The 27,802-nt window shown below is 48.5% G+C and overlaps 7 protein-coding genes across 7 annotated transcripts; 3 read left to right on the top strand and 4 right to left on the bottom strand.

The window, feature by feature from the left end:
- Positions 1-197: 197 nt before the first annotated feature.
- On the top strand, positions 198-7,546 carry BKA67DRAFT_531802 (uncharacterized protein; the record flags this gene model as incomplete). Its single annotated transcript, XM_046099431.1, has 9 exons — positions 198-392; positions 444-500; positions 556-643; positions 699-764; positions 814-1,016; positions 1,086-1,326; positions 1,386-1,742; positions 1,829-6,010; positions 6,066-7,546. The coding sequence occupies 9 exons, from the start codon at positions 198-200 to the stop codon at positions 7,544-7,546; spliced, it is 6,870 nt and encodes a 2,289-aa protein (XP_045960771.1).
- A 398-nt stretch (positions 7,547-7,944) lies between these two features.
- Positions 7,945-10,425, bottom strand: BKA67DRAFT_552261 (aspartic peptidase domain-containing protein). Its single transcript, XM_046101826.1, has 3 exons — positions 9,787-10,425; positions 9,306-9,595; positions 7,945-9,144 (listed from the first exon to the last, which is right to left on the bottom strand). The coding sequence occupies exons 1-3, from the start codon at positions 10,358-10,360 to the stop codon at positions 8,248-8,250; spliced, it is 1,761 nt and encodes a 586-aa protein (XP_045960770.1). The 5' UTR covers positions 10,361-10,425; the 3' UTR covers positions 7,945-8,247.
- Positions 10,426-11,164: 739 nt separating this feature from the next.
- Positions 11,165-14,712, bottom strand: BKA67DRAFT_531800 (uncharacterized protein; the record flags this gene model as incomplete). Its single annotated transcript, XM_046099430.1, has 6 exons — positions 11,165-11,402; positions 11,457-12,097; positions 12,153-13,333; positions 13,384-13,550; positions 13,634-13,959; positions 14,008-14,712. 6 exons carry the CDS (start codon positions 14,710-14,712, stop codon positions 11,165-11,167), a joined length of 3,258 nt encoding a protein of 1,085 aa, XP_045960769.1.
- Positions 14,713-16,418: 1,706 nt separating this feature from the next.
- On the top strand, positions 16,419-17,307 carry BKA67DRAFT_654866 (uncharacterized protein; the record flags this gene model as incomplete). The annotated part of the gene is made up of 3 exons (XM_046106632.1): positions 16,419-17,066; positions 17,138-17,188; positions 17,242-17,307. 3 exons carry the CDS (start codon positions 16,419-16,421, stop codon positions 17,305-17,307), a joined length of 765 nt encoding a protein of 254 aa, XP_045960768.1.
- Positions 17,308-18,959: 1,652 nt separating this feature from the next.
- On the top strand, positions 18,960-20,358 carry BKA67DRAFT_654865 (uncharacterized protein; the record flags this gene model as incomplete). Its single annotated transcript, XM_046106631.1, has 5 exons — positions 18,960-19,338; positions 19,393-19,577; positions 19,635-19,943; positions 20,001-20,132; positions 20,185-20,358. The coding sequence occupies 5 exons, from the start codon at positions 18,960-18,962 to the stop codon at positions 20,356-20,358; spliced, it is 1,179 nt and encodes a 392-aa protein (XP_045960767.1).
- A 1,409-nt stretch (positions 20,359-21,767) lies between these two features.
- BKA67DRAFT_654864 (OPT oligopeptide transporter protein-domain-containing protein) lies at positions 21,768-24,219 on the bottom strand (the record flags this gene model as incomplete). The annotated part of the gene is made up of 2 exons (XM_046106630.1): positions 21,768-22,751; positions 22,810-24,219. 2 exons carry the CDS (start codon positions 24,217-24,219, stop codon positions 21,768-21,770), a joined length of 2,394 nt encoding a protein of 797 aa, XP_045960766.1.
- Positions 24,220-25,132: 913 nt separating this feature from the next.
- Positions 25,133-27,321, bottom strand: BKA67DRAFT_158899 (uncharacterized protein). Its single transcript, XM_046095156.1, has 4 exons — positions 27,109-27,321; positions 26,800-27,054; positions 26,687-26,747; positions 25,133-26,633 (listed from the first exon to the last, which is right to left on the bottom strand). Exons 1-4 carry the CDS (start codon positions 27,142-27,144, stop codon positions 25,219-25,221), a joined length of 1,767 nt encoding a protein of 588 aa, XP_045960765.1. The 5' UTR covers positions 27,145-27,321; the 3' UTR covers positions 25,133-25,218.
- Positions 27,322-27,802: the final 481 nt, after the last annotated feature.

The raw sequence follows: 27,802 nt of genomic DNA, 5'->3' as shown, positions 1-27,802 counted from the left end.
CGGCAACAAGTCGATGAAATCTCTCTAACATATTATCATATCAACAGAAGGATGTTTTTTTCTTTTTTCTTTTCATGAAGTTGTGATTTACCAAGCAATATCAACTTCATTCACGGCACTCTTTTCATTGCCAAAGCAAATCGCTTTTTCTCTCTTTCATTGTCAGAATAACACTGTCGTTCAACCTAATTGCAACCATGGAGGTGGCACCACCAGATAAGATAGAGCCAATTGCTGTTGTCGGCCTCGGGTGTCGTTTTCCTGGTGATGCGACCTCACCTCAAGCTCTCTGGGATATGCTATTGCGTGGTGACAGCGCGTGGTCGGAATTTCCTGAGAACCGTGTTAGAATATCAGCATATTTCCACCCAAGTGCATCACGGCAAGGGGGTGTAAGACCAACGTCAAACCTTACAATTGCCAGGATTGCTTACACGTAACAGATATGTTTTCGTGGAGCTCATTTCCTGAAACAGAATGTAGCTGCATTCGATAGCTCAGTAAGTCTGGATACCATAGCAGAAACCCAGGAGCCTGGTTTAACAGCTTCCCCAGTTCTTTAGCATCCCCGCCGATGAAGCAAAAGCTGTCGATCCTCAGCAACGTATGTTACTTGAAGTTACCGTAGAAGCTTTGGATAGTGGTAAGTCACTTGACCACCTCTTGCGCCTTAGGGAAGCAACTAACATATGTGCTAGCTGGCATTGATCGCAATGCTATACGCAAATCAGAAACAGGAGTATGGATAGGTTCATTTGTCAAAGGTACCCGCAGATTTCTTAAATGAACAATATCAGAGCTCATAAGGAATAGATTATGAACAAATTAGCCTTCGTGACTACGACAATCAACCGCAATATGGTGCAACGGGTAACGGTACTGCGATCATGTCTAACCGTATTTCTTACTTCTTGGACGTCAACGGCCCCAGCATGACGATTGACACAGGTTGCAGTGCTAGTCTTGTGTGTGTGCATCAAGCTTGTCAAAGTCTTATTACCCGGGAAACTGACATGGTAAGTATCAATTATGCCTCTAACTCAAGTCCCATCGCATCTTTTGGACGCAGACTGATTGAGACTAAGGCCATTGCCGGTGGTGCTGGCTTGATATTGACGCCGAATACCATGATGCCAATGACTGCATTGAATTTCCTGAGTCCAGACGGTAAATGCTACACTTTCGATGCTCGTGCCAATGGCTACGGTCGTGGAGAAGGTATAGGCATTGTTATCTTGAAGCGGCTCACCGACGCAATACGCGATAACGACAACATCCGCGCTGTCATTCGAGGCACCCGCCTCAATCAGGATGGCAGGACTGCTGGTAGGCGCTCCGATCTCGTAGATTACGTCTTATGAAAATATCTGACTGATGGACTGCAGGTATAACACTGCCGAGTACGGAGGCTCAGATAAAAAACATGCGAGGCGTCTATGAGCGTGCAGGACTTGACCCTGCTAGGACTGCATACGTTGAATGCCACGGAACGGGCACGCAAGCAGGAGACACGCGAGAGTTGAGAGCGCTCTCCCAAAGCATTTGCAGCACACGCACATTCGAAAAGCCTGTTTATGTCGGCTCGATTAAGACAAACATGGGTCACCTTGAAGGCGCCGCCGGCGTTGCCGGCCTTATCAAGGGCATTTTGACTGTGGAAAAAGGCATGATTCCCAAACATATCAACTTTGAGGCCCCAGGCAATCCTGCTATCGATTTTCAGGGCTGGGGAATCAAGGCACGTTGATCCCCACTTCTATATCTGGTCCTGGTTCCTTATTGACTGTTATCATTTACTAGGTACCTATTGAAAACACTCCCTGGCCAGTTACTGGTCTCAGACGTGCTAGTGTGAACTCATTCGGCTTTGGTGGGACCAACGCTCACGCGGTCATTGATGATGCCGCTCACTACCTTGCGGAACGTGGTATTTGTGCCAGCCATAACACAGCATTCCTTGGCGATACCCCAGACCCTTCTTGCAGACCATTGCATGAACGTAAAGCAACCGCCATGGCTGTCAAGGCCTGGAGGAGAACTGCTACGCACCAATCTCAGGGTGAATCTGTTCCACAACCAGAGTCGAAGTCACATGTCTTTGTTTTCTCCGCTCATGATCAGCACTCGCTCCTGCGCATGGTTCAGAACCAGGCACAGTACGTTTCAATGAGCTTCGTTGACTACTCTGATCCAACTCACATTCTGGAGAACCTTGCCTATACGCTTGGATGCCGGAGGACGAAAATGAACTGGAGGACATCTGTTGTTGCAAAATCGCCCGAGCAACTTGTGACGAAATTACTAGCCTTGAAAAAGTCAGATGTAACTCGAACATCTGAAGATAAACGACCCAACATTGCTCTTGTATTCAGCGGCCAAGGTGCTCAGTGGCATGGGATGGGTCGAGAGCTACTCGGTTTTGATGTTTATCTGGAATCTATCGCCGGTGCATCAAAGTACATGACTGACAAGCTGGGCAGTGAGTTCAGCCTACTTGCCGAGCTTTTGAAGGATAAGAATTCTTCGAGGATCAACAAGCCCGAAATTTCCCAAACAGCCACTACTGCGGTTCAGATTGCCCTAGTCGATTTCCTGATTCATCGTTGCGGCATCATTCCGACGTCTGTAGTTGGGCACTCTTCAGGAGAGATCGCTGCTGCTTATGCTAGTGGAGCAATCTCGCGCGAGAATGCGTGGGAACTAGCATATTATCGTGGCCTTGCCGCCAAATCTCTAACCGACATCAAGCCCTATGTGGAAGGTCGGATGCTGGCCGTGGGACTATCGGAATTTGAAGCTGGTGGGTACCTGGGAAATGCAGCAAAAGGACGCATCACCATTGCTTGTATCAACAGTCCCTCTTCTGTGACTCTCTCGGGCGATGCTGACGCCATCGAGGAGATTCAGCAGATGCTTAACCGCGATGGAGTGTTCAACCGCCTTTTAGTCGTCGACATCGCCTACCATTCTCACCACGTATTACGGTGCGCGGATGGTTACAGTAATTCAATTGCACATATACTTTCAAGAGAGCCAGCGCGTAGCGTCTTGAAACATCCATATGCAAGAGGCAAACTTCTGAACCCTTCTGACCTTGACATGGACGCAACAAAGCCAGATCAAATTCCAGAAAATGAGACTACAACAGTATTCTCTTCCGTCACGAGAAACCCCATTGATTGGCAATATCTGAATCCTGCATATTGGAGAGCCAACTTTGTGTCACCCGTTTACTTCCACGGCGCAGTGACGACAATGATGCACCGTGAAGATGGCAAGAAGCCGGATATCGTCATCGAGGTGGGACCCCACGCAGCCTTGCAGGGCCCTCTCCAACAGATATTCGATTCAGACCCCATCATTCGACAGCCTCCCAAGTACTTTCCCATGTTGAAGCGTGGTGAGGATGCGACGATGACAGTTCTTGAAACTGTTGGTGAGCTCTGGGCCAGAGGTTGTAGGATTGACTTGGGCTGGGCCTTGATGCGCAACATACAGATGCAAGGCCCAAGAATGCTGGTAGACTTACCCAATTATCCTTGGAATCACGAAAGCTTGCACTGGTATGAGTCACATTTATCCAAAGCCAACCGTCTTGGTAATCATGGAAGGTACGATCTTATTGGCCGTCCAACTCCTGATTCTATTCCTTTCCAACCACGTTGGCGGGGCTTCTTGCGCGTTATGGAAAATCCTTGGATAGAGCATCATCGAGTCCAGAAAACCACGATCTACCCTGCGGCAGGAATGATTGCCATGGTTCTGGAAGGCGCCAAACAAGTCGCTTCAGTCTCAGCTGCAGGCATCGAAATTTCCCAGTTCACAATAGAGAAAGCAATGATGATTCCAGCGACAGAACATGGCTTGGAGTATGCTCTGAACATGAGCAGGCAGGAGACCGAGAGAAGACGCACGCCGCACAAGTCAAGCTATGCTCAACTTTCAGCGGCACCTTCGACATCCTATGAGTTCTCGATCTACTCGAAGCCCTTTGACGGGGAGTGGCAACAGCATGGCTCCGGTATTGTAATCGTCTATCATAAAGTAGATGCTGCTGATGGGTTGACTGGTCATCAGAATTCATACGAGAGCGATCTTAGAACAAAGCACCATTATGATAGATACCTCTCTGCGAATCAATTTTGCGATAACCCGGTCATACCTCGCCAGCTGTACGAAGGACTTGACGTAATTGGAATGAACTACGGTCCCCTCTTCCAGAACATCATCTCTTTGAGCAAGCGAGATGATACATGTGCTTTCGTGGTCCGCATTCCGGACATCAAAGCTATCATGCCAGAGCAGTTTGAATACCCGCACATTGTGCATCCAGCAACGCTCGATAGTGTCTTTCAGACTGCTTTTAGTTTTGGCAGCGACTCAATGGTGCCATCTTACATCAGCAGCATTTATGTATCTATGGACCCTCCACTACCAAGCGAAGCCGGGAACGAATTCGTCGGATACGCTAAAGCTAAGCATCAAGGTCTTCGGGAGGCAAGCGTCAGTTTTACTCTGTCGGATCACTCTTGGAGAGATTCGGTCACAGCTACCATTCAGCCACCACTTGTGATTATCAAGGACATGAAGTTTACTCGTGTTTCCACAAACCTAGATCTCGGCGCGGCTCGATTCATTCCTGACCACCACAATTTATGTTCCCAGATTATCTGGGAACCAGTACTTGATCTTGATCTTGAACTTCCGCTTCGGCAAGGTATCACTCAGCTATCAGGATTAGTTCAAATACTTGTACCCGAAGAAATGGACTGCATCCTTGCATCCTTGTGTGAATTATTTTGCGAAAGGTTGAACTGCACATCCATTACACTAACACAGATCAAGGCAGGTCACAAACAGTCTGCGTATTGCTTGTGCTTGCTTGAATTACTTCCAGAACATAGTTTTATCTACGACTGGTCTGAAGATGATTACAACGCCATTAGAACTTTGTTTAGCTCCACGAGAGGCTTGCTTTGGGTTACAAGGGACGCCCAGATTGACCCAAGTAATCCCAAGGCAAGCATGTTCCAGGCACTTGCACGCACAATTCGCTCCGAAACTCCAAAGACAAACTTGGCAACCCTCGACATTAGCAAGGACACCAACCTTGTTGACCACAAGACATTGGAGTTGATAACAGCACTTTCCCTGTCAGTTTTTTTAAACGGTACCCAAGTTGAGTCTCGGGACACTGACTTTGCGGAGCGTAATTCCCAGTTATTGGTGCCTCGACTCCAGACCATACCATCGCTAAACAGGCTGATGGAGCAGGGCAATGTTCCATCAGAACCAATCACGGGGCCAATGACACACCATCAAGGCCGCTCTCTGAAACTGAAAATTGCAGAGATAGGTCATCCGGAGACTTTCTACTGGGACGATGATCAAAAAGCTTGTGGACCTTTAGCTACAGATGCTGTCTCAATCAGGGTTTTATCAGCTGGGATCAGTGATCTCGATGTAAATGTCGTTGCAGGTCGTACGCGGGATCATTCCCTAGGAACTGATGCTTATGGTAGCATCGAGGCTCTCGGCCAAGATGTTCATGGTCTCAATGTGGGAGACCGCGTGCTTGCTGTCGTGCGTGGTTCTCTTCGACAAAGTGTAATGTGTCATTGGTCTTTAGTACAGAAGGTCCCACATGACACTGATGCTTCGGTTGTGGTTCTTCCTACTGCTCTTGCTATGGCCGACTATACAATTCATACACTAGCATCACTTAAAACATACCACAGCATTCTTATACACGCAGGCGCAACTTCGTTCGGGCGCGCTGCGATAAGATTTGCACAGCACATTGGCGCTGAAGTTTTTGCTACCGCTATGAACGGCGCACAACGCCACGTGCTCGAACACGACTTTCAGATTCCGCGGGAAATGATTCTGGATGGCAACAACAACTCATTCATAGAGCCATTACTCCGCCTGACTCTTGATAAGGGTGTGGACGTCATTTTCGACCCAACTTCGGATTATCGCGAGTCGAACCGTCAATGCGTGGCTAACTGTAAGCACTACCTCTCAGATATATTGTCATAATAAGTACTAATCGAGCTCGACAGTGGGACACGTTATTAGTCTCACAAGAAAGGACACAGTCCAAGGCCAAGTCGTTGACTTCACCGGCAAGAGCTTTACTTTTAGCGCGGTGGATTTCGCCTATCTGATCAAGAAAGAACCATGGCGCCTGGGAGAATCCCTCAAATTCATCTGTTCAAACGACATCAGCAAGTGGCTACCGGATTGCTGTAGCATTCCAAAGGCTTACAGCTTCCAAGAACTGCCACAGGCTTTCAGTGGCCTGGTCGAAGGCGATCAAAGTGACATAATCTATTGCGTAGCCTCGGAAGAAACGGCAGTTCCCATCATGCCACCACGTCAGCGCAGTGTTAAAGAACGTCTCCGTGCGGACGGCACCTACGCAATTGCTGGACAAGGTGGCCTGGGAATGCATATTGCCCGGATGCTGGCAATGAATGGTGTCAAACATATTGCGCTTCTCTCTCGCTCCGGAGCCGCTAGTGATGCTTCCCTGGCAGCCGTCACTTTTCTCGAGCATCGTGGCGTCAATGTAAAGGTTCTAAAAGTTGACATTTGCGATAAGGAGTCGTTGAAGACAGCGGTGGACGAAATCCGGAAGACCATGCCTCCAGTTCGCGGCCTTTTTCAATGCGCTGCTGTCTTACGCGATGCAGTTTTCGACACAATGACGTACGATGGCTGGCAGACAGCCGTTCGCCCCAAAACTACCGGCTCTTGGAATCTTTTCGAGTTATTCCCGCAAGATATGGACTTTCTCATTTTCCTATCCAGTTCGGTCGGCGTCATCGGCAATCGAGGCCAATCCAACTACGCAGCTGGTAACGCATTCCAAGATGCGCTTGCCAGAAATATTAATGGTAAAGGCTCGATGCATTCCGTCTCCATCGATTTGGGCCCCGTTCTGGGAGCCGGTATGTTGACCGAAGATTCACACACACTTGACAAGCTCAAGGCGACAGGCTTCTTCGGCGTACGGCTCCAGGATTTCGAGCGAATAGTCGAGCGGGCGATTACGGGCTACACAGAAGGCGATGAGCGAATGCCACCCCAGGTCGCTATGGGCGTTGGGACGGGGGGCCTTATTCGGCAAAACAAGCCTGCCGATCCATATTGGACTCGTACCGCACTTTTCACACATCTGAATAAAGTTGATATACCACCAGACTCAAATGAAATCAATAGCACCGAGGAGACAGGAGAGCAGACTATTAGAATGCTCCTCACCAATGCCGAAACCATTGATGAGGTTCACGATATTGTGGTCGTCGGTCTTTGCACGGTACTTGCTACTAGTATGGGCAAACAGGCGGAAGACATTGATGACGGTCTCCCGCCAAGTGCGTACGGCGTAGACTCCCTTGTCGCTGTCGCAATGAGGAATTGGGTCTACAGAGAGTGCGATGTGGATGTCTCCGTGTTCGAGATACTGAGCGATTCAAGCATTTCACGGTTTGCCAAAATAATTGTCGAACGAAGTACTTTCGGAAAGACGGCGTTATAACTAACGACTGGTAGTCATGTCCTTGCTGACAATACTTTCTCCCGCATGAAACGAGAATATTCAGAAGAATAAAAGGGTGAAAGGAATAGGCGATTACTCCACTTTTCTTAGGCTGGGAAAAGACGAAGGATCGCAGATATTTTCACATCTCGCTCGTTTTCGGATATCGCCAAGCTTCAGGAAGTTACTAAGCAAGGCATGATTTGTTGACATTTGGTATGCTTGTCTATTTTAGCGGAAAAGGATAGCCATCTTTTTCGAAATTTGTTGGCATGTTTCTTTCCTCTACTTGCCTTGTCTTCCTGGAATGGCGATAATATTGGGGGGGGGGGGGGGGGGGGTTGGCTTACATAATGTATAATTACACTCAGATATGCGGTCATAAATATTGTTAAATCGTCCTTAAAATTATGCTTAGTTTACGGAAGCGTATTCACTCCAGGCCTCGGGTAGTGCTAGTTCTGATGTGCTTGGTGATGCATGGACAGTGCCAGTCTAATATACACTAATGTTCAGACAGATCCGGTGAACATACTTTCGTGTCATCAGGTTTATTCTTCATCCACGGTTTATTGTAAGATATAGACGATGCCTATATTATGCTCGTCCAACGTCAGCATATTGGGATCATAAAGTCCTTGTCATATCTATGTTGCCGTGCTAACAACGCCGTCTAGCGCTACATTGAGCACCAAATCCTCTTAAAGTGCTACCATCATACCACCTGCCAACATGCCAAGGGCTGTAAGAACCGCCACGACTGCCGCACCCCAATCGGGGGCAGGAAGACTCCTCGCTCCAACGTTGCCGCTGCTGCTTGGGCTCGACGTGCCACTGCCCGTTACCGTGACGGTGGGCAACGCCGTCCCCGAAGCGGTCGTGCTACCTCCGCCCACACCCGGAAGACCCGTTGCTGTCTGCGTAACCGAGACCTGGCTCGCAACGCCCGTGACGTCGGGAAGCTGGGTCGTGCTGTTGGAAATTTCAACGACGTTGCTCTCCGTGCTGTTTAAGTTTGCCTGTGCAATGGCGACTTGCAAATTCTGCAAGTCATAAACTACGTATGCGCTGCGCAAGAATGTATCGCCGAGCAGGTAATAGTCGTCGCTTGCCAAGAGACCAAAAGTGCAAGCGTTGTCGAAATCGACGTCCGAGGGTGTAGCGTAGCCGGCGTCCTCAAGCTCCTGCACGTTGTCGAATATCATTTCATCCGCTGGAACAACGACTGTGGGACCATCCGAGCTGCCAAATTGGAAGGCCATGGTGAGATTTTGGGATAGATATTTGCAGTCAATGTAGGTCAGGCTGTACTCCTCGCTATATACGGCGTCCAATTCCTTGTAGATCTTGTCGACGATGCGAGATGGCAGATACGACAAGGTCGTCCCGGAGTCAAGAACCACTGGCGTCGCACTGTTGAGTGTCACGTCGGATATCCCACTGCCACTCAGGGTAAAATTATTCAAAGGTACAGTGAAAGACGTGATCTGCCCCGATTGCGAGTCCTCTACCAATTTGACGGAGGTCAACTGCCCAATGTACTTCTCTGTATCGATACCACCAAAAAGGATGGTCCCTGTACTTGAGTCATAGTCATTCTGGTAGTTTGTTAGCAATGCCTCCTCTTGCATTGAAGAGTTATTTATGATGAGTGATAGCACACGCTAGTTTGGGAACATGACAACCGCGACCTATCCTATCCAATGCTATTTCGTAGATAGTATACCATATTGAAAGCAAAAGAGAGAAAGAACCTTACCAAATACAAGCTATAAGCCTTGGAACCGATCAAGCCTTCGCTAACAAAAACCTCCATAATATTCGGGTAGGGAGTTCTCGAGGCTTCGTTGGTCGCAAAACCAATGCCCATAATGCCAGCAGGGATCGTGGAGTTGACCGCCAAGCCCATTTGAAGCTGCGTTATTGTGGCAGCTCCAACATAGAAATCTTCCTTGATATAGTCACCCTCGGCACCAGTTCCGTCGACATATTGAATATCAAATGAATTGCTCGAAACCTTGTGGTATGTTGAGCTGTCTGAAGGCTCATCTAAGGGAACGCAAAGTCAGTGCATGTATATGCATATATTAGGCAGACAATCAAGTACACTTCGTCGACGGTGATTCCAGTCCATGTCAATGGTGTATGCTGAATGACCGTGCAAGCCATATTCAACAAGTCGAACAACAAATGTTAAAATAAAGAAGAAGAAGAAAAGTGAGAATGGGAGAGAGACTTACATGTAGCAAGGCAGTAACCGTATCTGTTCTGTCGCGTTGAGCTTCCACACAGGTTTGCATCTCTTGATAGGACCCAGATATCACTGCTTCCGGTATCGAGAATCAAGCTCAAGTTCTGTGGCGGTGTACCAACGGCCACATCAGCATAATAACCAGCGCCCGTGATGTTGTTGAATAAGCTCTGTGTAAAAGTGGCTCGTTTTTGCACCGCAGACGACTTGTGATCCGATCGTTTGATTCCCACGGGCACAACCTTCTGGGCCGCAGCGGGTGGCGCCAAGCCAACGGCGCAGGCCGCTGCCACTGCGAATGTCGACGCAAGCCTCATGGTTTCCTCAATTGACCCTGGTGAAAAGCTATTGCTAGCTGCGCGAGAGAAATGCAAAAATCCAAGAGAAATAATTGACTGGAACATCCAAGCCAAGAATGGTAGAAGAGAGGATTTGCCGTCTTCCCCAGAGGTACATGTCAAACAAAAGAAGCACGCCAAGCTTTGCGTAGGGGAAGCTTGGCTCAGGACACTGATTAAACCCTGGCAGCTGCGCTTGGAGCTGTTGGTTTTAATGACTCTCATGGCATCTTACTGGCTGTGAGCCTTCAAAGACATGGGTAACAGATTGCGTGGCCCAGCGCTAAAAGGGATGCGGCTGCAGCTAGACTTTGGAGGCAACTTTCTTTGCAATTCATGTCGTCATACCCTCATGCCCTCCCAGCACTATCATTGTGCCAGCCCTGACCGCTTCATGCCTTCATTTCAATACCCCAATATTTGACGAGCTCTGTGACATCCTGTTGCTATCATGTAACGCACCTTCGTTTGTTCGCTCGGACTGGAGAACAAACACATAGCCGATCTTATCTGCAGCCACTCCTGGTTTTGATGCGAGTGTATAGTGTCTGAGTTCACGTAGAATAACGACAGTCGAAATCATGTGGTCATACAAATGGTACGAAACAACTTATGCCAAGACGCTGAGCTCGCATCTTTGATTGCAATAACCAACGCGTTTGCCTGTGCAACATAACTACTTCAAGACGTGGGCTGTCCGCATAGAGTTCCCGAGTCATCAGTCACATCTGCACACATCGCGCAGCACGAACGAGAGATCTACTAAACACAAAACATATTCTTATGTGTGTGACGCGAGCGCATAACAGTGTAACAAGTCTAACTCTTTTGAAAATAAATCATAAGAGAAAAATATACGCCCGTCGCTCAAAGGTCCTTCGAGGATATCATATGCCGGCTTGCCCGTGGGTATATCCCTGAACGCCTTCGCAAACTCCAAGTTGACCAATACTTCTTGATATAATGCGCCGAACTACCGAATCTAATTGTCGAGTCATTACACCAAGGAATCCGTCTTAGTCGAATGGTTTAGTTCTGCCTTGAAGACCGCACGTCGAATGTTTGCGAGGGGTTTGGCTTCATGTATGAAGGAAGCACAGAACGTGTGCTCACCGGGCTTGAGGTAAGAGTTGGCGCGCCGCTACTACCCATATAGCCCTGCTCCCCCGAAATAGAAACCTCGTCATCAACATCATATCTTTCGTCTAGACTGCCAAGTATCATCTTGTAGATATTTCCTTCTGCGGGCTCATGATCAATTATGTCTCTAAAATCTCATCAGTCTTGCAATGGGGCTTCATAGCACATATCGAAGGCTTACGGTAGTTGTGTTCCATCGCTCATGGTCAAGTTTTTGTCCATGCGGTCAAGCTCCTCAATGGCGTCTGTGTCATTACCAAACCGCACAAATTGAATACTGAGCCCTCTATTCTCAAGCTGCTCCTTGTGCGTATTTTTGTCGAGCCACCATTCGAGAAGCGACACAATCTGCCGGCTCACAGATTGCTTCTGCTTCACGTCGTTCCATATGCCGTCTGTGAAGATGATCAATGTCAGCTTCTTGCCTTTCTTCTTGAACTGCCTGCTGCCCCAATTGTCAAGAATCTCTCTTAAACTGTCACGGATATCTTCTGCGTTAAGCTCATTCGAAGCCGTCGAGCTTGTTGTTGCATGAGTATTAGTTCTAGGTGGTGTCGTCTTATACATCGAAGGAATGCGAGCCATGCTAGGTGGCTCGGAGGATGGCTGCCCTTTTGCAGCACGTTGTGGCTTGTTCCGACCCATCTCCTCGAAAAAGTCCTTGGGTTCCTCATAAGTTCCAACTTTCTGACGTCGAGATGTGAAATAGAGGTCCATCCCGTCATCGTCCTGCCCATAAAGGAATGCCGTAAGGACAACTAATAAGTCTCTTGCAAACATCCAGTGTTTTTGCATACTCGAACCATTGTCAATCAAGAAGGCCTGTGGTAGTAAGCATCCTTGTATGCTAGAGGGGATCATCTTATCTCAGACTTACAATATCTCGTCCTTGGAAATAATCATCGAGTTTATCATACTTGTATTGTCCTGATTTCGATGGCTGCAGCATGTCTATGGCTGAAATATCGGTGTCTAATGGTTGCAAAACGGTTGGCAGTGGCCGATTCGAATTGTCGGCGACTGCTTGTATAGATCCAGTTGACTTGCGTTTGCGCCTGAGGCTGAAGCTCTTTGTCAGTAACGACTTAAAAGATCCCGGAACTGAAGTGCCCCTTGGTCGTGTAGTCTGTGAAGAAGTGATAGCAAACGGGGCTGTTTGGTGGAGCTGAGAATATATAGCACTGCTTCCTGGTTTTGGAGTCAAAGGAGTCGCGGCTTCTAGCTGTGATGCTTCTGGTAACTCTTCTGAAAATTCAAGTGTTCCAGACCTCCAATTGTTATCCTCAAGTATTTCTCGGGCTTCCCAGTAATCTGCAGACATTATTTTCGAGCTTGACTCCCGGCCAGGTCCTTGTTTTGCAATTTGGGTAGACTTTTGATGATAAAAGTCTCGTGAGGGCTCAACCGGAAGAGTGCCTGACCGGTAGACGGTCGGTAAGCTGAGATCGTTTGAAGCTGGCGACATGACTTGGGCCAACATATCGGGAATTTGTTCATCGTGGTGACCAAGAGGGACTTTGGTAGCATCGTAGAATGCTTGTGACTTGTGTTTGTTGGTCCATTTCTCATGGCCGCCGCTTGCCAAACGAGCTTGCATCTCTTCAGCCTCGTCCACTTGTTCTTGATCAATCGCCTTTTGGAAATAATCTGGGATCTTGTATCTCTCGGGCGATGGATGCTCGTCTAAAGAGGCCTTGGCAAAATCGATGACGGCATCCAACTCTGCCTTTAATGTGCTCGCATCGTGTCGCATGTGTGGATCTGCTTGCAACATGAAATTTTCCACAACCGTCAATATCTTTTCCGTGATGGTATCCGAAGCCCGCAGAGAGTGTCGCAAATAACTATGCCAGTCGCGAACGGCTTTTGATTTGTCGAGCCGGTTATGAAAGCCATCTATACCAGATGGGTCAAGCCTTCTGACGCCGTGGTAACGTTGCACTCCGCGGTGACCTAGAACTACCCAGGTCGCAGCTTCAGAAAGAACACAGCCCAAGGACCAAATATCAAAACGTTGTGTGACCTTTGGTGATCTGTCGTTGCTAGCTTCAGGAGCACCTGGCCAGGATTAGGCAAGTATAATTTGAAGCTTGGGGAGAGAATCATACCATAACTAGTTGTGCCGCCATGCATCTCTGCAATGGGCAGTCCCTGCGATTTCTCTACCCTGTCCGCACGAATGAATCTAGCAAAACCGGGGTCTGCGACTTTCCAACCTTTTTGATGGCCTTCTTCACAAAACAGGATGTTGGCTGGTTTCAGGTCGCAATGCCACCTTTCAAAGTCAGTCAGAGAAGCAGATCATTGCCAAGGGCAGCATGCGGCTAAGATTGTTGAGAGCAGAAAACTTAGACATACCCATACCAAGTCTCAGGGCCGTCATGTCCAGAAACCACCACTTCATGAATAGTGGCGAGACCAGAAACAATGCATAGGAAGCCTTCCCAGAACTGAATTATCGCGTCTGTCGTGGTAGGCGGAGTGTAACACCTAAAGAACTCCTTCAAGTCATGGGCCCCCCACTCAAGCAGAACATGATATTCTTTTCGTCTGCGATTGCGGACGAACTGCCAATAGCCAAAGCACTCTACAATATCCTTTTTTTGGTCAAGAGCTTTGTAGGCTGCTCGTTCAAGATTATATGAAGGCTCACGGTGGATGACTTTCAGTGTCATCTGTTGCGCCTATGAGGTAGTCAGCTCTGTGAACAAATGTATTAGCAATTGACACACCTTTCCTCTGGGTGTTGAATACGGTTTCCGCTTGACTCTAGCAGCCAGACTTGGCGGAATGCACTCGCAGGGAACCTCGATTTGGTAGATGGCGCTCGTGTCTCCCTCGGTCAAGACGACTTTTTGCGTAATAGGCAATATTTTTCTCGTTCCATAATGGTATACCTGGTTGTCCGCTTCGTTTAGCGTTGTGTCCGTATAAAGTTGCCATTGCAAATCTTCAAATTCCTTCGCAAGTCTCTCAGCATCTGGTGGGGATATGTTAAGATACTGCAACACTTCCTCCTTCAGATTGTCTTTAACTGGACACCCAAGCCGCTGATCCAAGAAATCTAGCTCTGCAAAGCGATGGATATATCTCCCCATGTTCTGATCTTCATGATCCATTTGTAACAAGACTGCAAAAGTGCGCAGCCAGCATCTCGAATCATTGTTTATATGATCGAGAAGTTTGGTATTTCGATGTGGTGTGTCGTCGACCCCGCAAACGGCGTGGAGGACTCGAGCAGCATTGTTGCGACCGGTGAATGATTTGTCTTTGGGGGACGGGGATCGAAACCACTGTAGAATGCGACTGGCAAGGATAAAATCTCTGTCGTCAATGGCCGATGTCCGCTTGGCTGCTTTGATTTGAGCTAGGAACTCTTGGATTGGCGTCTGTGGTGGTAGACGTGGTAAGGTGATACGAAGAGCCTCGGGAGGCATTGTCACCTCTTGTTCTTTGGCCTTGGCCTGACCATAGTACCCCGAGTGGGGTCGCTGGCTTGACCTAAGATGCGGTCGAGTATACGGGTCCGTAACCGAGTCGCAAAGTCAATGCGTACACGCTACGATCAGCCTAAGTAGGGAGTGCGCGCCATGAACACGTCGAGATCGTAGAAGGCAAATGAATTGGAGAAGTTTGCGATTTGCATTTCCGAATAAGGCTCTAGAGAGAGGAGGCTGCAGCACAAAAGGCAGGGCCTCAGCCTTCACCTCGAGCTGGATTGCAAGCGGCAGCAGATGCGGTGCATCATTAAAAGGCTAGACGAGCACCCCCTGCCCATTACCGGCGCGCCCAATCAAGTGACCGCGTGACAACGGCGGCTCATCGGGTTCAAATGCGTTTGCATTCTGTACGGATCCGGAGGTGCCTCACTTATTACCCAAGAAGCATATTCTGCCTCAAGAACCGATCAATGTAGCTTTGTGGGACAACTCGTCATATACTCCCGTGTGTCACGAAAGGCATCCACTATGCAGTGGTTTTCTTCTTGCCGCTAACATTAGGATCAGGTTGGGGTGAAGTCATGCCTAACCTTAGTCTATTCTACTGGAAATCTCTGGTTCGATTGCAGTTAGCTTGACGATGGGTGGCCGCGAAAACCATAGCAACGATACGGAGGTGCCGCCGCCGCCTAAGGTATATTGGTATGAATCCATGATCAGAGTAGTGATAGACGTCGCTTAGATGATCCGTGCCACACGCATCACAAGACTAGTCAATCCATCCTATCATGTATCATGCGATCGAATGTTCTTTCAAAGTTTCCAGACATTGAGGGGTACTCAGGTACTTCCGCATTATAGTACATTGTTGTATTGTCAGTTCACCAAGGTTAGCGATCAGCTTACAGACAACAACCTGGTTATTCCCAACTTCCAGGGTTACTCCATCTCTTTTGTTCTGAATACCCGAACAGGTTCTAAAGCTATGTATGTAGGTAGTTCAGGGTATCCGGAAGAATTCCCAATTGACCATGTAGCGCTACGAAACCCAGCACCCCCCCCCCCCCCTTCTCGCAGTGGCATCAACACCTACAGCAACCCACCAAAACCACATGCGCTTCAGCTCACTAGAAGTTTTGATAACTGAAATTTGTTACGCGAACTCGACACGCAAGTTTGCTTCTCATGCCGTGGCAACTCGTCAAATCAACTTGAGCCAGATACGACGTAATTTGCCGACATCTTGATCGAATCGATTTCACGAATTGAGAAACCTCTCTCAAAATGGATCCTCCCTGGCGCCAATCTGGGATATGTTGTACTTTAAGAACTTGAACGGCTCTGCCTGGATCATTGCATACATGATTATAGGATGCCTCCGAGGTGAGAAATCGATGACAGCACATGTCAAGCGTAATGGTTCAGATCTCTGCCCCCAAAAGACGTCACAAATATTATCATGCGCACTGGCATTACAAATGGCAGGGGTGGACCTGGGGCTGTGCGAGCTCTACTTGCAGCCGCTCGCTTCCAATTTGCAGTGCAGCTGAATCAATGCTTGGTGTTTAAGTATGTAGAGTTCTGGCTCGAGAGCACACCGAGATTGTATATAAGTTGTGTTCACCGCACCATTGGATCGGTACGGCATTCGTTACTTGCCTATCCACCTGTATCGCCTTGTTGATCCTTGAAATCTTGCCAATATGAACCTCACTAAGATGTTCCAGCGCGTTTTCACGAACAAATCTAAAAGCGCATCCCCACGCAACGCTTCGCAAACCTCGCTTCCTGTTTTGGGCAACAGCGGGCCAGCCTTAAACCCAGCTGGAACTCCTCTTACTGGAGAGCCAGCGTCCACAACGCCTGTGCCAAACACGCCCACTCAGATTCCGAATCGAGCCCCTTCGAATCGCAACTCTTCTCTGCAAAGAGCGCAACAAACCTGGAGTGGTTCTTCCAGTGCCACACCAGATCCATCTAGGAGCTCAACTATGCCCCGCCCCTCAGGGGTCCAGAGTTCACCAAGCCAACAACGGCTGACCCACCACAACCAGCCGACTGAGCACGTCAATACTTCTGTGCCCGTAGCAACTTCCAACAGCCCGGCGAACGGTACAAACACGCCCCACCCCAACATATGGCGCGATCCGGCAGCGTCACGAAGGCGATCGATAAACATCAATCTGAGGAGTGCGGTCAGTTTCAGAAGCAAAGCCGAGAAGAGACCACTCAAGACTGGCGAATATACGGAGTATTATAGTGTCTATTGTCTCGAATGGAGTGCTCTTCTTGAGTGGCTGCGCAAAACCTTTGACGAATGTCATTTTGACGACAAACCCGTCAGGGCCAAGGTAAGGAATATCATGCCAACGCTCTAGGTTAGTCTAGCGGTAAGGTTACAACGAACTAACATTCGTGCTAGAATGTTGATCACGACCTTTACAAGTTCACCACCCCGCGACCTTTGACGAAGGTGAGCAGCCTCCTAAACAATGGAATTCAACATGTTCTAATACTGGCGAACAGTCTGACAAGGATGCTATCTACAAGCTGAGATGGGACTACGATGCGGATAAAGAGACTGATCCATAGGTGCTTCTTGGTGCTTCGCACCATGCACTGAGTATGTATTCTCGTAATCTAGGTTAGGTGATTCAACATGGTTGCATTGGTAGCTCACGCATTCTACCAGAGCAGACGGCAAGAATTTACAAACATATCAACTTGTGCATCTAGAAATTCCAGGCGCAATGTCACGAAAAGTATGGTGAGGATTGCAGCAGTATCAACTAGAAGTTACCGACTTAGTACAGATAACAATCTTGGGCTTGTATATATTCTTAGGCTTGTAATGTAGTCAATAGACACGATTGCAGAGCTCAAATGCCCTCTACCAGGTGCTCACCTCTGATTTTGGGCGGAACTCATTGAGAATCGAGATCAGAAGTCCCCTGCAGTTGCTGGTACCAATCTGCTTGAAAGCCTGGCAGCCACATAAGCAAGATTATGCAGGGGGGAAAACCAAGGGACGAGGCACTCACATTAATTCTTCAAGCAATTACAGACATGAATGAGCAAATGTTAAAATTGCATTCCATCTCATCGCATTTCTGTCACTCCGGATTGCTGCAGTACTACGACAACTGTTTACTTTCGTTACTATTACTGCTCATAGGCAATGGGAAGTGTAAATATACGTCGACTGATAGACGATTCTAAGCTTAACCTAAGCCACAACCTCAAATCTCCACATGTGAGATGTCCTCATTCAGCCTCCGCTGAATCAAGTATCATACTGGAACAGACATGTTTACCGAGTAAGCGATCCGTTTGCAACTCGAAAAACCCCCTCATGTGCCGTGTTCAGCTGGCTGCGCCATGACTAAACCGCCTAGTCGCGCGCGACCTGCTTGTATTTCCAGATTGGCCATTCAGGAATAGTGGTTGCACGCCAGCAGTGGCGGAGCACTTTATCTGGTCATGTCCAGCTTCACACACATAGCTGACCATCCTAGGGGCTGAACGGCGGCCTTCGTCACCGGGCCACCTCTGAAAGCCTCGCGTCCTACCCGTTATGCCCTGGTTTCGACTACACGTCAATAAGAATGAGGCCTGCCTTTGTTCTTGGACGGGGAAAGCAATCATCACAATACCGATAGAGCAGCGAGGTCAATTACTCTCGTGTTTGTCATTGCGTTCATTCACGATATCGATTGTCTCCAATCAATTACAACCACAAAACTTCCATGCCTACACATAGCTCAACGGCAAAGTTCATTGCGTGTTGTGCAAAAGCAGACAAGTACCCGCTGAACTTGTCGCAGTATGGCTCAAATAATGGTAGTTTGCTAGCCCATCGAATCTTGTTACAAGAGAATGCCCCAGATCTGTTCCATCTTAGGAGCGATGTGGTCACGTTGGAACTGAAGAATGATAACAACGCCGAGAATACCGGTAATGCATTTCAAAGTACCCCTAATCTTTTTGAACTCAACCTGACTATACCAGTTCTTGCAAGAAAATATCGGACTGATGATGAAATCAACTCATGGCTTAATGAACCAGAACAAGATGGGAGTACCCCTGCTTCGAATATACGGTGTAGATTCATGTAGGCCTTTTACACTTCCTGTTCTTTGCAGCATGTCTTAACCCGTGCCAGTTTCATTCAAGCTACAAGCAGCCAAGCCAAGCTGAACGTGTCGCTTGCTCACATTAGAAGGATATTTACTTACTTCCAAGTTATGCCGAGCTATATAGACTTCATCTCTGTTTTCACCACTAAACGAACCGATGAAGCGGATGTTTCCGACGTGCGGTTCAGCAGCTTCCGCGAGCGTATACGTCTTGGTGTCGATAACAGAAGCCTGGACCTGCCACATATGGCGCTGTCTGGGCGCGGCTATCAGCTAAGTTACAACCTCAAGTGTATTTCGAACACAAAACGAGATAAAGCGGAAGTTTGGGCGAGAGAAAAACACAACCCAGATGACTGGGTGTGGTCCACCCGCCAAGCAGCCTTCCACCATCAGTTTGACATGAAAGAAGGCACAAGTCTATGGATTCTCACCGCTGCCCGGGGATATCTTCAAGAACGAGTCCAAAGATTAGTTGGTCAAAGAGGTAAGTGGAGGTCAATTTTATACTCCAACCTTTCAATTAAGATTTCGCCGATAGGTTCTCAAACTGCGATCGCTTCCACCGACGAGGATGACTTAGAGTCAAGAGAAGAGGACCGTACATTTACCACAACCGAGAAGAGCTTCATCGCAAGTCTATCGGTGCATCTGATGATTGCTCAATATGCAAGCGGTGACTGGAGAGGTCATATTCGATGGCTTGAGCAGATGCTCGAGAAAAGGGTTAGCTCGACTCAATCACATACACAACACGGAAGAGACTGACTAATCCTCCCTCAGACCAGAGAAGCATTAATTAGCGAAGACTACAACCCCCGAGAGTTCGATCTTGTTGACGTTCAGATCATGGAAGATAAGACCAACAGGGCCGCCATGACACTTAACGCCAATACAAAGGTGCTAGAGTCGCTGGCAACCTTTTATCAGAAATTGATGAAGAACGAAGATTTTGAGTTGCACAGTAAGCCAGACTGCAAGAATGCCGTTGATGATTTCCTTGCGCAACTGCGTGACTATGCATACGATATGAGAATGTTCTCTGAGAGAGCGGAGGGGCTTGCGAAGATCACAGCTGACCGCAAAACACTGGTAATAATTTTAATGTAGTCTATAAACCCCTATAAGTCGAGCTAACACTAAAGCTAGATCCAAGAGCGTCTCCAAACTCTCGCATCTGACCGAGTAATGAACCTCACCATCCAGCAACAAAGGGAAGCAAAGATCATGAGAGTAATCGCACTAGTAACACTCATATATCTGCCTGCCACCTTCGTCTCGGTAGGTCAATCTCTCTACATGAAGCCGTCTGCATCAGCTCACTTTGGAATAGACATTCTTCAGCACGGATGTCGTGAAATACCAGCCCGACGGGGATAACGAAGACGCCGTACCATACACCTCATACTCGGGGCTGGCTCTCGAACGCTGGTTTGAAGTAACAGTCCCTCTCACTATCCTCACATTTGTCGTTGCAGTTGGATGGTATTATGGATATGACCAGTAAGCAGTTTTCGGAATCATTTTCTACCCTTTTTAGCATGTTCACACGGGCGACAATGCCTATCAAAGGCACTTGACCTTCTTATGACTGTTCCACATAGTTCCCAAAGACCCCTTAACCATTTTTGAAAAAGCATCTACTGACTTCGAATGCTGAAGTGTGAAAACTGATATGAAATCATGGTGGAAAAGAGACAGGGTGATCCGGGATCCGGAGAAACAGAACCTAGGAATGTAGAATCATACAATACGGGTAGCTGGGAGTTACGGTAGGCATAGATTGCACCTGGTTACTTATGTTCGTAAATAGTAATTCGTTCTGTTTTATATTCATTAGTGCTACCCATACATAACCACTGCAGTAGCTCGTACTTGAACGCTCCTAAATGCTTATATTGGTAATAATATATGGCCTTTGTCGTAACTTGTTAAAAGGAGCTGCTTCACTACGTTAGTTGGTTCTGAGGTGAATATTAGAGAGGATGTCTTTGAAGCTTCTATAATGTTCCGCCGGCGACCTAAAGCCCCTGACACATTCTTGTTACATTGCATGAGGGGTTGTTCTCATTCTCTGTGACAAGATTCCCACAAGAGATGCTCGATGACTGCTCACACTAGCTCAAGGCCTGCATCAAAAGCTACTAAGGACTTGTTGGATCATACATGTCATATTCTGCATCTGCTAAAAGAGAAAAGGCTATTTTTAACTAGAAAATCACCGTGTATGTCGTTTTCTCCCGTTGAGAGGCAAGGTTTACGTAGCTTGCTAAATGGCCGTTTTATTAGGTCCTCCAGCACTCAACATATGACGATCTGCCGGCAGTATGGAAGTCGAGCAAGATCCGAGCAGATACGATTTGCTATTAAAAACAAATAGCCAACAAGGTCCGGGTTTGAACGCTCTACTCTGGAACTGTCTCAAGAAGAGGAGCTTAGACTGACGAATTGTCCAGACAGGGTTGTGTCCGATAATGACCGATATCTGGAAAGACCTTGGGAGGTTTCCTATGTGGGCTGATGAAGGAGCAAGAAAGGCACTTGATTGTGCGGCAACCGCTGTAAAAAGAATATTTCAATGTCACTAGATGATCCAGACGTGGTTTTCTTCTTCTTCTTCTTTTTCTTTTCCACAGTGGAGAGGGCTTCTTACACTTCGTTTCAGTGTTCAGATGTATATGGTTGATAAGGTGGTGACCATTGTCTAACAAAGGGTACCTTTGGATCTCAATGATGCTCAGCAATTATACATCAGCGTGTGACCTGATCCTATGGAAAACTGTTTCTTCAAATGTGGACCTGCGCTTTCAATCATGTCACCAACGGACGACAGAACTTGGATGTCATGGATCGGCGCATCAAATTGATGTTTATTATGAATATTGTGAAATCAAGCACAAACTACTAAATCCTATCTTATGGCCAGCTAGTCGGCCCGATCTTCTCTCCCTTAGCCAAGAAAGTTTTGATCGCCAAACCTGTCTGATCCAGCGTGTTATTCACAGTGTCATTCCCAAACCACGACGGCGGCGTCGCATTCGTCAAGTACAGAGTGAAGAAAATAACAATTGTCGCGATGATTAGGCCGCAGTCCAGGGCCGCGCTCGTGATGTAGTTGTAGTGCATCCACCAACCCGTCCACCTGCGCTTGATCCAGAAGTTGAAGATGGTCCCGTAGAAGCCCCAACACAGATACGTGTACGTCTGCGCGGGTGGTATTAGGCCCGAACCGCCGAAGAAGAGCGGCACGTTGAAGTAGCGGAATATGCTCTTTGGGTGGCGCCGTGCAAAGAACCAGGCAATGATGGGTGTGATCGCACCGACGAGCCAGAACCACTGCAGACTTGAATAGAGCGCTTTGCCACTGAACATTCGAGCTGGGCCTATGGCACCCCAAATGATGGATGCAGTGAAGTAAACCTTGCCTCCGGGACACGTATATGAGTTTGGCTGCTCGTTGGTACAGATTTGTGAGATGCTCCCTAGCGCCCAGTTCATGACTGCAATCTGCACAATTGCCGACCAAATGGACGCCACCAGCTGCGACCAGAACATGACTCTTGGCGGCACTTTCATATAATGACCCAGTTTGAGGTCCTGTGCAAAGTATAATGCCTGCGACATCGCTAAGTACCCGTAGTTCTTAAACATCATCATAGCGATAGGTCGACCTGGAAGCATATATCCAACAACATATTCTGTGAGTACATTTAATCCAAGCTGGATATTGGTGATCGCCTGTATGATACCAATCGGAATCGTCCAGACGATTGGGATGATCATGCAAACGATGAAAGCCCACCACGGGAAGCCGGTCGGCCATGCGCAGCAGACGACAAAGGAGAGCGCTAGCATAATGACAAATAACGCTGCGTACCACCAATCCTCGGCATCTCGGTACTACCATTGGTTAGCAATAGATCGAGCTGATTCAATTCTGATTTTGCCAGCAACGAACCTTCTTCATCAATCGCATGTGCACATCATCCTCTTGATGGCGGGCTAGCTTGAACTGCACCCTGATCTCGTGGCCATGATAAAGAACAACGTGAACAATGATAGCAGCTACAGCCGCAAAGGCTAGTCCATACGCCAATGCAAATTGCGTGCTGAGATATAATGGCGAGTATGCCTCGTACTTTGCTTCATCGAACATCATGTTCTCGTTGAGTATTCTCGTGACGTCGTAAACCTCCCCCGTGTTATCAAAGGCCTCCGATGACTGGACGGTAAAGTAGTCGGCATACCAATGACCTGAAAAATGAATTCCCATAGAGACGCAGATAAAGAAGACGACCACACCCGCAACAGTACTGGCAAGGGCATGAAACGGCGGTATAAGTGGTGATCCGGCATAACCTGCAATAACGGTCCAATCGAGACTCGTCGGTAAGATACCATAACCATGTAGACCGCCAAAGATCTTGTTGACGACCACATTGTTTGGTGCGGCCCAGCATACGAAAGTGAAATAAGAAAGACCCTGGAAAATCCAACCTGGAAACCAATACCACACAAAAGAGGAGCTCATGACAATCAAAAAGTACTTGTATCTTCCAATGCTCCAGCCGTTGGTCCTTTCGGGATCTGATCGAGAGTGATCGTGGAGTGTGTAGAACAACGAGGTGTTCACAAGATCCGAGGGCCAAATCATGGCGGCCGGCCAGACGAGAAATCGGCGGGCGAGCCCAGCCATGCCATAGCCCGTGCAAAGCGTCGTAATGCCAAACAGGAGCTGGAATGCCCATCCGAAATTCTGTCCATAGTATATCTGCTGCGCCAGTAGAGCATCCGTCGCATAAAGGACGCCTCCGCCGTAGGCTGCATTGGACATGCATACAATCACGACATGCTCTTTGAAATTGAACATTCCGGGTCTGAGATTAAATTTACATCCGAGCAGTTTGAATTCCTTATCGGGGAAGATCAAATCCCAGCCTTTGCCGATTGGATATGCGATCAGTTGAATCACCCACGTCGTGATTACCACGCTGGGGTTCCTGAGACTGAACAGCATGTTGATGGCCGAACCTAGCGTACACAGAAACATGCCAATAACCCAGGCACGGATCGTGTTGGCGGGCAGATCCACATCGAAGTTGCGGACTGTGGCGCGAACTTCCGGGTACGGACTGTTGTCCTCCATCAGCGCCGCCTCGACCTCAGCCCCCTTCTCGCAGTCGCCTTGCGCCAGAACATCGTCGATCTCGTTGAGATCCTCGAGTGGCAGGTTCGGGTCGAGCTTGTGCTGCTGTTCCCAATACTTGAGCGTGTTCAGCGTCTCGATCCCGGTCGTCTCCGCATTGTAACCCACGACGTACGGAGTGATCTCATCCTGGTCGCTGCGCTTGCGGAAGCTGAAGACCATGTTGGCTCCTGTCGTCTACCGGCGGGGGGTAGAGCGAAAGAAACTACGTATCAGGACATTATCGGCTTCCTCGAAAACATTTGGAGTAGAACGGAAACAGAACCCTTGGGTGGGGTAGAGTTTGCAATTAAGGATGCAAAGCCATTATGTCCGCTGACAGGGTAGCATCGAGTGATATCGCTACCGCATGGTCTTCAATCCCCTTGATCAGAGCCGGCTGGGGAACGGGGCAAGGATAACTTTGTGCTGGCGAGACCCTCCAGCTTTCACGCGCGCTGCTTTCGACTTCCGAATCATCCATTCCAACCCTCGAAGCTTGCAGCCCTCGGCCGAGCACCTGCCTAAAATGGAAGTGCCAGAATGGTGTGGTGTGCTTTATTTAGTGGGGAGGAAACTGATGTGATAGCAGGGGTTTATCTAGTCTAGTTGATGCCGATGGGGCCATAGCCGAACCCTGTGCGAGATAGCGGAACTTGATTTCAGCTGATGTAGCGGCTAGTAATTCAACGTGCAGCGGCCCTTATCAAGGGTGTCAACGGTAATGAAAGATGTCTTCGATTCGATTTTCTCTTTTCAGTATGACGGTGTGACGACTATAAAACCACTTAATCTAGATAGTGGCGAGTGATTGGTGGTTATTCGGTGCACTAGACAGTAGGGAAGTTTGGAGGGTAGGAAAAACAAATATGAAAAGATAATTGGAGAACCAAAACTACTTACTATGATAGGCTGGTTTCCGATGAAGAAAGAAGTGATATTCAATTGCAGAATACTAGAAACTAATTCTGGTGAGGTCTGGAGCTTTAACATACTGTAACAAGAGCACATGCTCCATCTTGCTATTGACAACTCAAACGTGGTGACAATTGATTTGATACGACAGCGTCTTGGGGGTAGTATTACAACGAATTATAGGGAGAAGCACCGAGCTGTTATACCAGCTTCATCTCATCAACGAAGCCATAACCTCATGCAGAGAGAGACCCGTTGTCACAATGACTAGCCCATGGTCTCATAACGTTGCCTGGCTTTGTCCTTGGCCTTCGCCACGAAGTCAGAATAGTTATTTGTTGTGGCACGAGCAGCCTCCTCAGCAGCATCACCAATCTTGCCGCCTTCGGCGCCCAGTCCAACACCTGGTGTATACGCCATGGTCTCAATGATGTGTGTGCGCCCATCGCCCTCAGCTCCTAGACCAGCACCATTGCTCCAGCCCATCTTCGCAAGTAATCCGGCTCCCTTGGAGATCGTAGGTTTACTAGCAGCCGCATCCTTGGGCTCATTATCCTTGGATGCCGGATTGTGCTTCCGTGGTGGTTGTTGCTTGGGCTTAGTCGGTTGCCTGTGTGCCATACGACGTTCTTTGGCACGATCTCTGTAAGTGGAGACAGGCTCCTGACCCACGGCTTTCAAGTCCGATGTTGCTTTCTGAATGAGGGCATCATCATCCAGATTCTTCTTGTGAAGGTCGCTAAGTTGTTCATGCCGCCGGAGGGACGGCTCGCTTATGAACTTCCGTCTGCATAGTAGGCAGCACATACGGTCCAAGTTTGCGTATGATACCGTGAACGTAGAGGGAACTGAGATCGAAGGTGAGATAACGCTACCACCAAGACTACTCGGACCGGTGACAGGGACATTTTTCTCGTCCGGGATTTGATCATCCTTGATAGTCTTTGGCTTTCCTCGATGCAATTCTGCATGTTTGTTCGCCCACTTTGCCAACTGTGGCGCCATAGCAACTGTTTTCTTCCCGCCCGGGGCAACAAGGTCTTTCTCCGCCTTCCGCTTCTTCGATTCTTTAGCAGCAGCGTTAGACTCAGGGCCTGTGGGCTGCGTCGACTTTTCCGCGTACAAATCTTCGTTGAAGACGGTATATTCACTCGCGTATACTGTAGGGTTCCAATAGCTCAGTCTTAAAGAGGGGTTGTGAGATGCAGAGAAAGTGAACTTGACATCCTGTTCAGTAATGACTGGTTTCAAGTACGGGATAAATACACCGGAGTGTATGTAGGCGATATTCACAGGCTTCGAACCGATCGTGAACTGGGGGGTGGCGTTAAACTTCGCCATAGCTGCACGAGCCTCATCTATATGAGAGAACTCAGCAAAGCCATACCTGCAGCTGGCGTCGGAATATCTATCGCGAATCACAAAGACCCTGGCAAGGGAGCCAGGTTTGGCTCCTAGACCAGAGGTGTTGCCCACGGGCGCTGTGCTCTTCAGCTTGACAGGCGCACCGGCTGGCTGCTTTGGCTCGTCCTCTTTGGCAACATAGAGCTTCTTAATACCGCTCGCAAATATAGACTCGCTTATGGAAGGAGGTAGGTTGCGGACAACCAAGAACTGCGAGGCCGTCTGCTGTGGGCATTCATCACTTTTGCCATCTAATTGCATATCGGCGGCATCCTCGGCTACATGTAGAGTCAGTAACGTGAAGTATTATAGTGCCTTGTGGAAGTATTACAGGGTCTGGGAGCTTTGCATTGCTTGCACGTCGCCCGCCTTGAGAAGTTCTCAAAATGGCACTGGTCATATCAGTGGTACGCTTCAGAGCCGGGAGTTGGGCTCGACTCTTACCATGGTGCATTGCCAATCATCGGATTTGGGAGCAGGTCGACGGTCCCGACTATATGCTATCGGTACACGCACAGAAGACCCATCAAGGGCGGCAAATTCAAGGGCAGGGTAATGCTGCTCGAGGAAGGCGGTTGACGCGTCTTCCGAACTGAACTCGGCGAAGGCATAGCAACGACGATCACTACTTCGGTCATCGGATTTGACGCGGAGATCGGTAAGACCTTGAGCACCGAGAGATCGCAGTGTTTCCTCAATCTATCACTGCCGTCAGTAGTGCTTTCTTGTGATCTTTTAGGCTATAATGTGTACCTCTTGCGCGTTCATACTACTCGGGATATCGTCCATCTTGATAGTGTGGTGTGGCTGGCCGGGACCAGGGCGATAGGCGCCTTGTTGGTGATATCTATCGTCGGGGGAGTTGCTACGACCTCTGGGACTGTATCGGCCACGGTCGCGCTCATCGTATACATCCCTGTTGCCTCGATTATGATCTGGAGAGTGCGCAGAACGGCCTCGGCCTGGTGAATCCCTGCGTCGATATCTGGCTTCGCCATAGCCGGCGTCCTGACTCTGAAATTCTCGGTCTCGGTCGTACCTTGCTCCATTGTTCCTATCCGGCTGACCTGAATATCCCAAATGCGCATGTGCATGTGCATGTGCATGTGCATGCGCAGGCCCTTGGCGTTCCGAACGGTAGGATTCATCTCCTCGATTCCTCTTGGGTGACCTGGAAGAGTCTTTCCTCAGAGGAAAGTCAGCTTAGGCTCATGACGGCGTTCTCTACAAAATGACCCTCCAGGCTGATCAAGTTTTACCATGCCGCGAGCGATATTGGTTCTCCCTCGAGTTTGGGGATCTCCGCTGGGAGCGATCGCGCTCGTCACGATCATGCGATCGATGGTCGCGGTCGTCGTACATTATGAGGCTGATCGAGTGCGTATTGCTATTTATGAATGAGAGAGTTGTTTGTGCCGATGTCAAAGACTGGCTAGGTTCGACGTTC

Source organism: Truncatella angustata (assembly GCF_020726525.1).
Source record: "Truncatella angustata strain MPI-SDFR-AT-0073 chromosome Unknown BKA67scaffold_2, whole genome shotgun sequence".
In the NCBI taxonomy this organism is placed as follows: domain Eukaryota; kingdom Fungi; phylum Ascomycota; class Sordariomycetes; order Amphisphaeriales; family Sporocadaceae; genus Truncatella; species Truncatella angustata.
The sequence above is the reverse complement of the archived record's forward strand: the minus strand, read 5'-3'. Positions and strand labels throughout refer to the sequence as shown.

Bases quoted from the DNA above. Each gene is read 5' to 3' on its own strand.
- BKA67DRAFT_552261 (XM_046101826.1), bottom strand. From the start codon at position 10,360: ATGAGAGTCATTAAAACCAACAGCTCCAAGCGCAGCTGCCAGGGTTTA. The intron at 9,596-9,786 runs GTAAGTCTCTCT...GCGTTCCCTTAG, and splicing joins CGGTTACTGCCTTGCTACAT to ATGAGCCTTCAGACAGCTCA. The intron at 9,145-9,305 runs GTAAGGTTCTTT...ACAAACTACCAG, and splicing joins AGGCTTATAGCTTGTATTTG to AATGACTATGACTCAAGTAC.
- BKA67DRAFT_158899 (XM_046095156.1), bottom strand. From the start codon at position 27,144: ATGGACGATATCCCGAGTAGTATGAACGCGCAAGAG. The intron at 27,055-27,108 runs GTACACATTATA...CGGCAGTGATAG, and splicing joins GTAGTATGAACGCGCAAGAG to ATTGAGGAAACACTGCGATC. The intron at 26,634-26,686 runs GTAATACTTCCA...CTCTACATGTAG, and splicing joins ATGCAAAGCTCCCAGACCCT to CCGAGGATGCCGCCGATATG.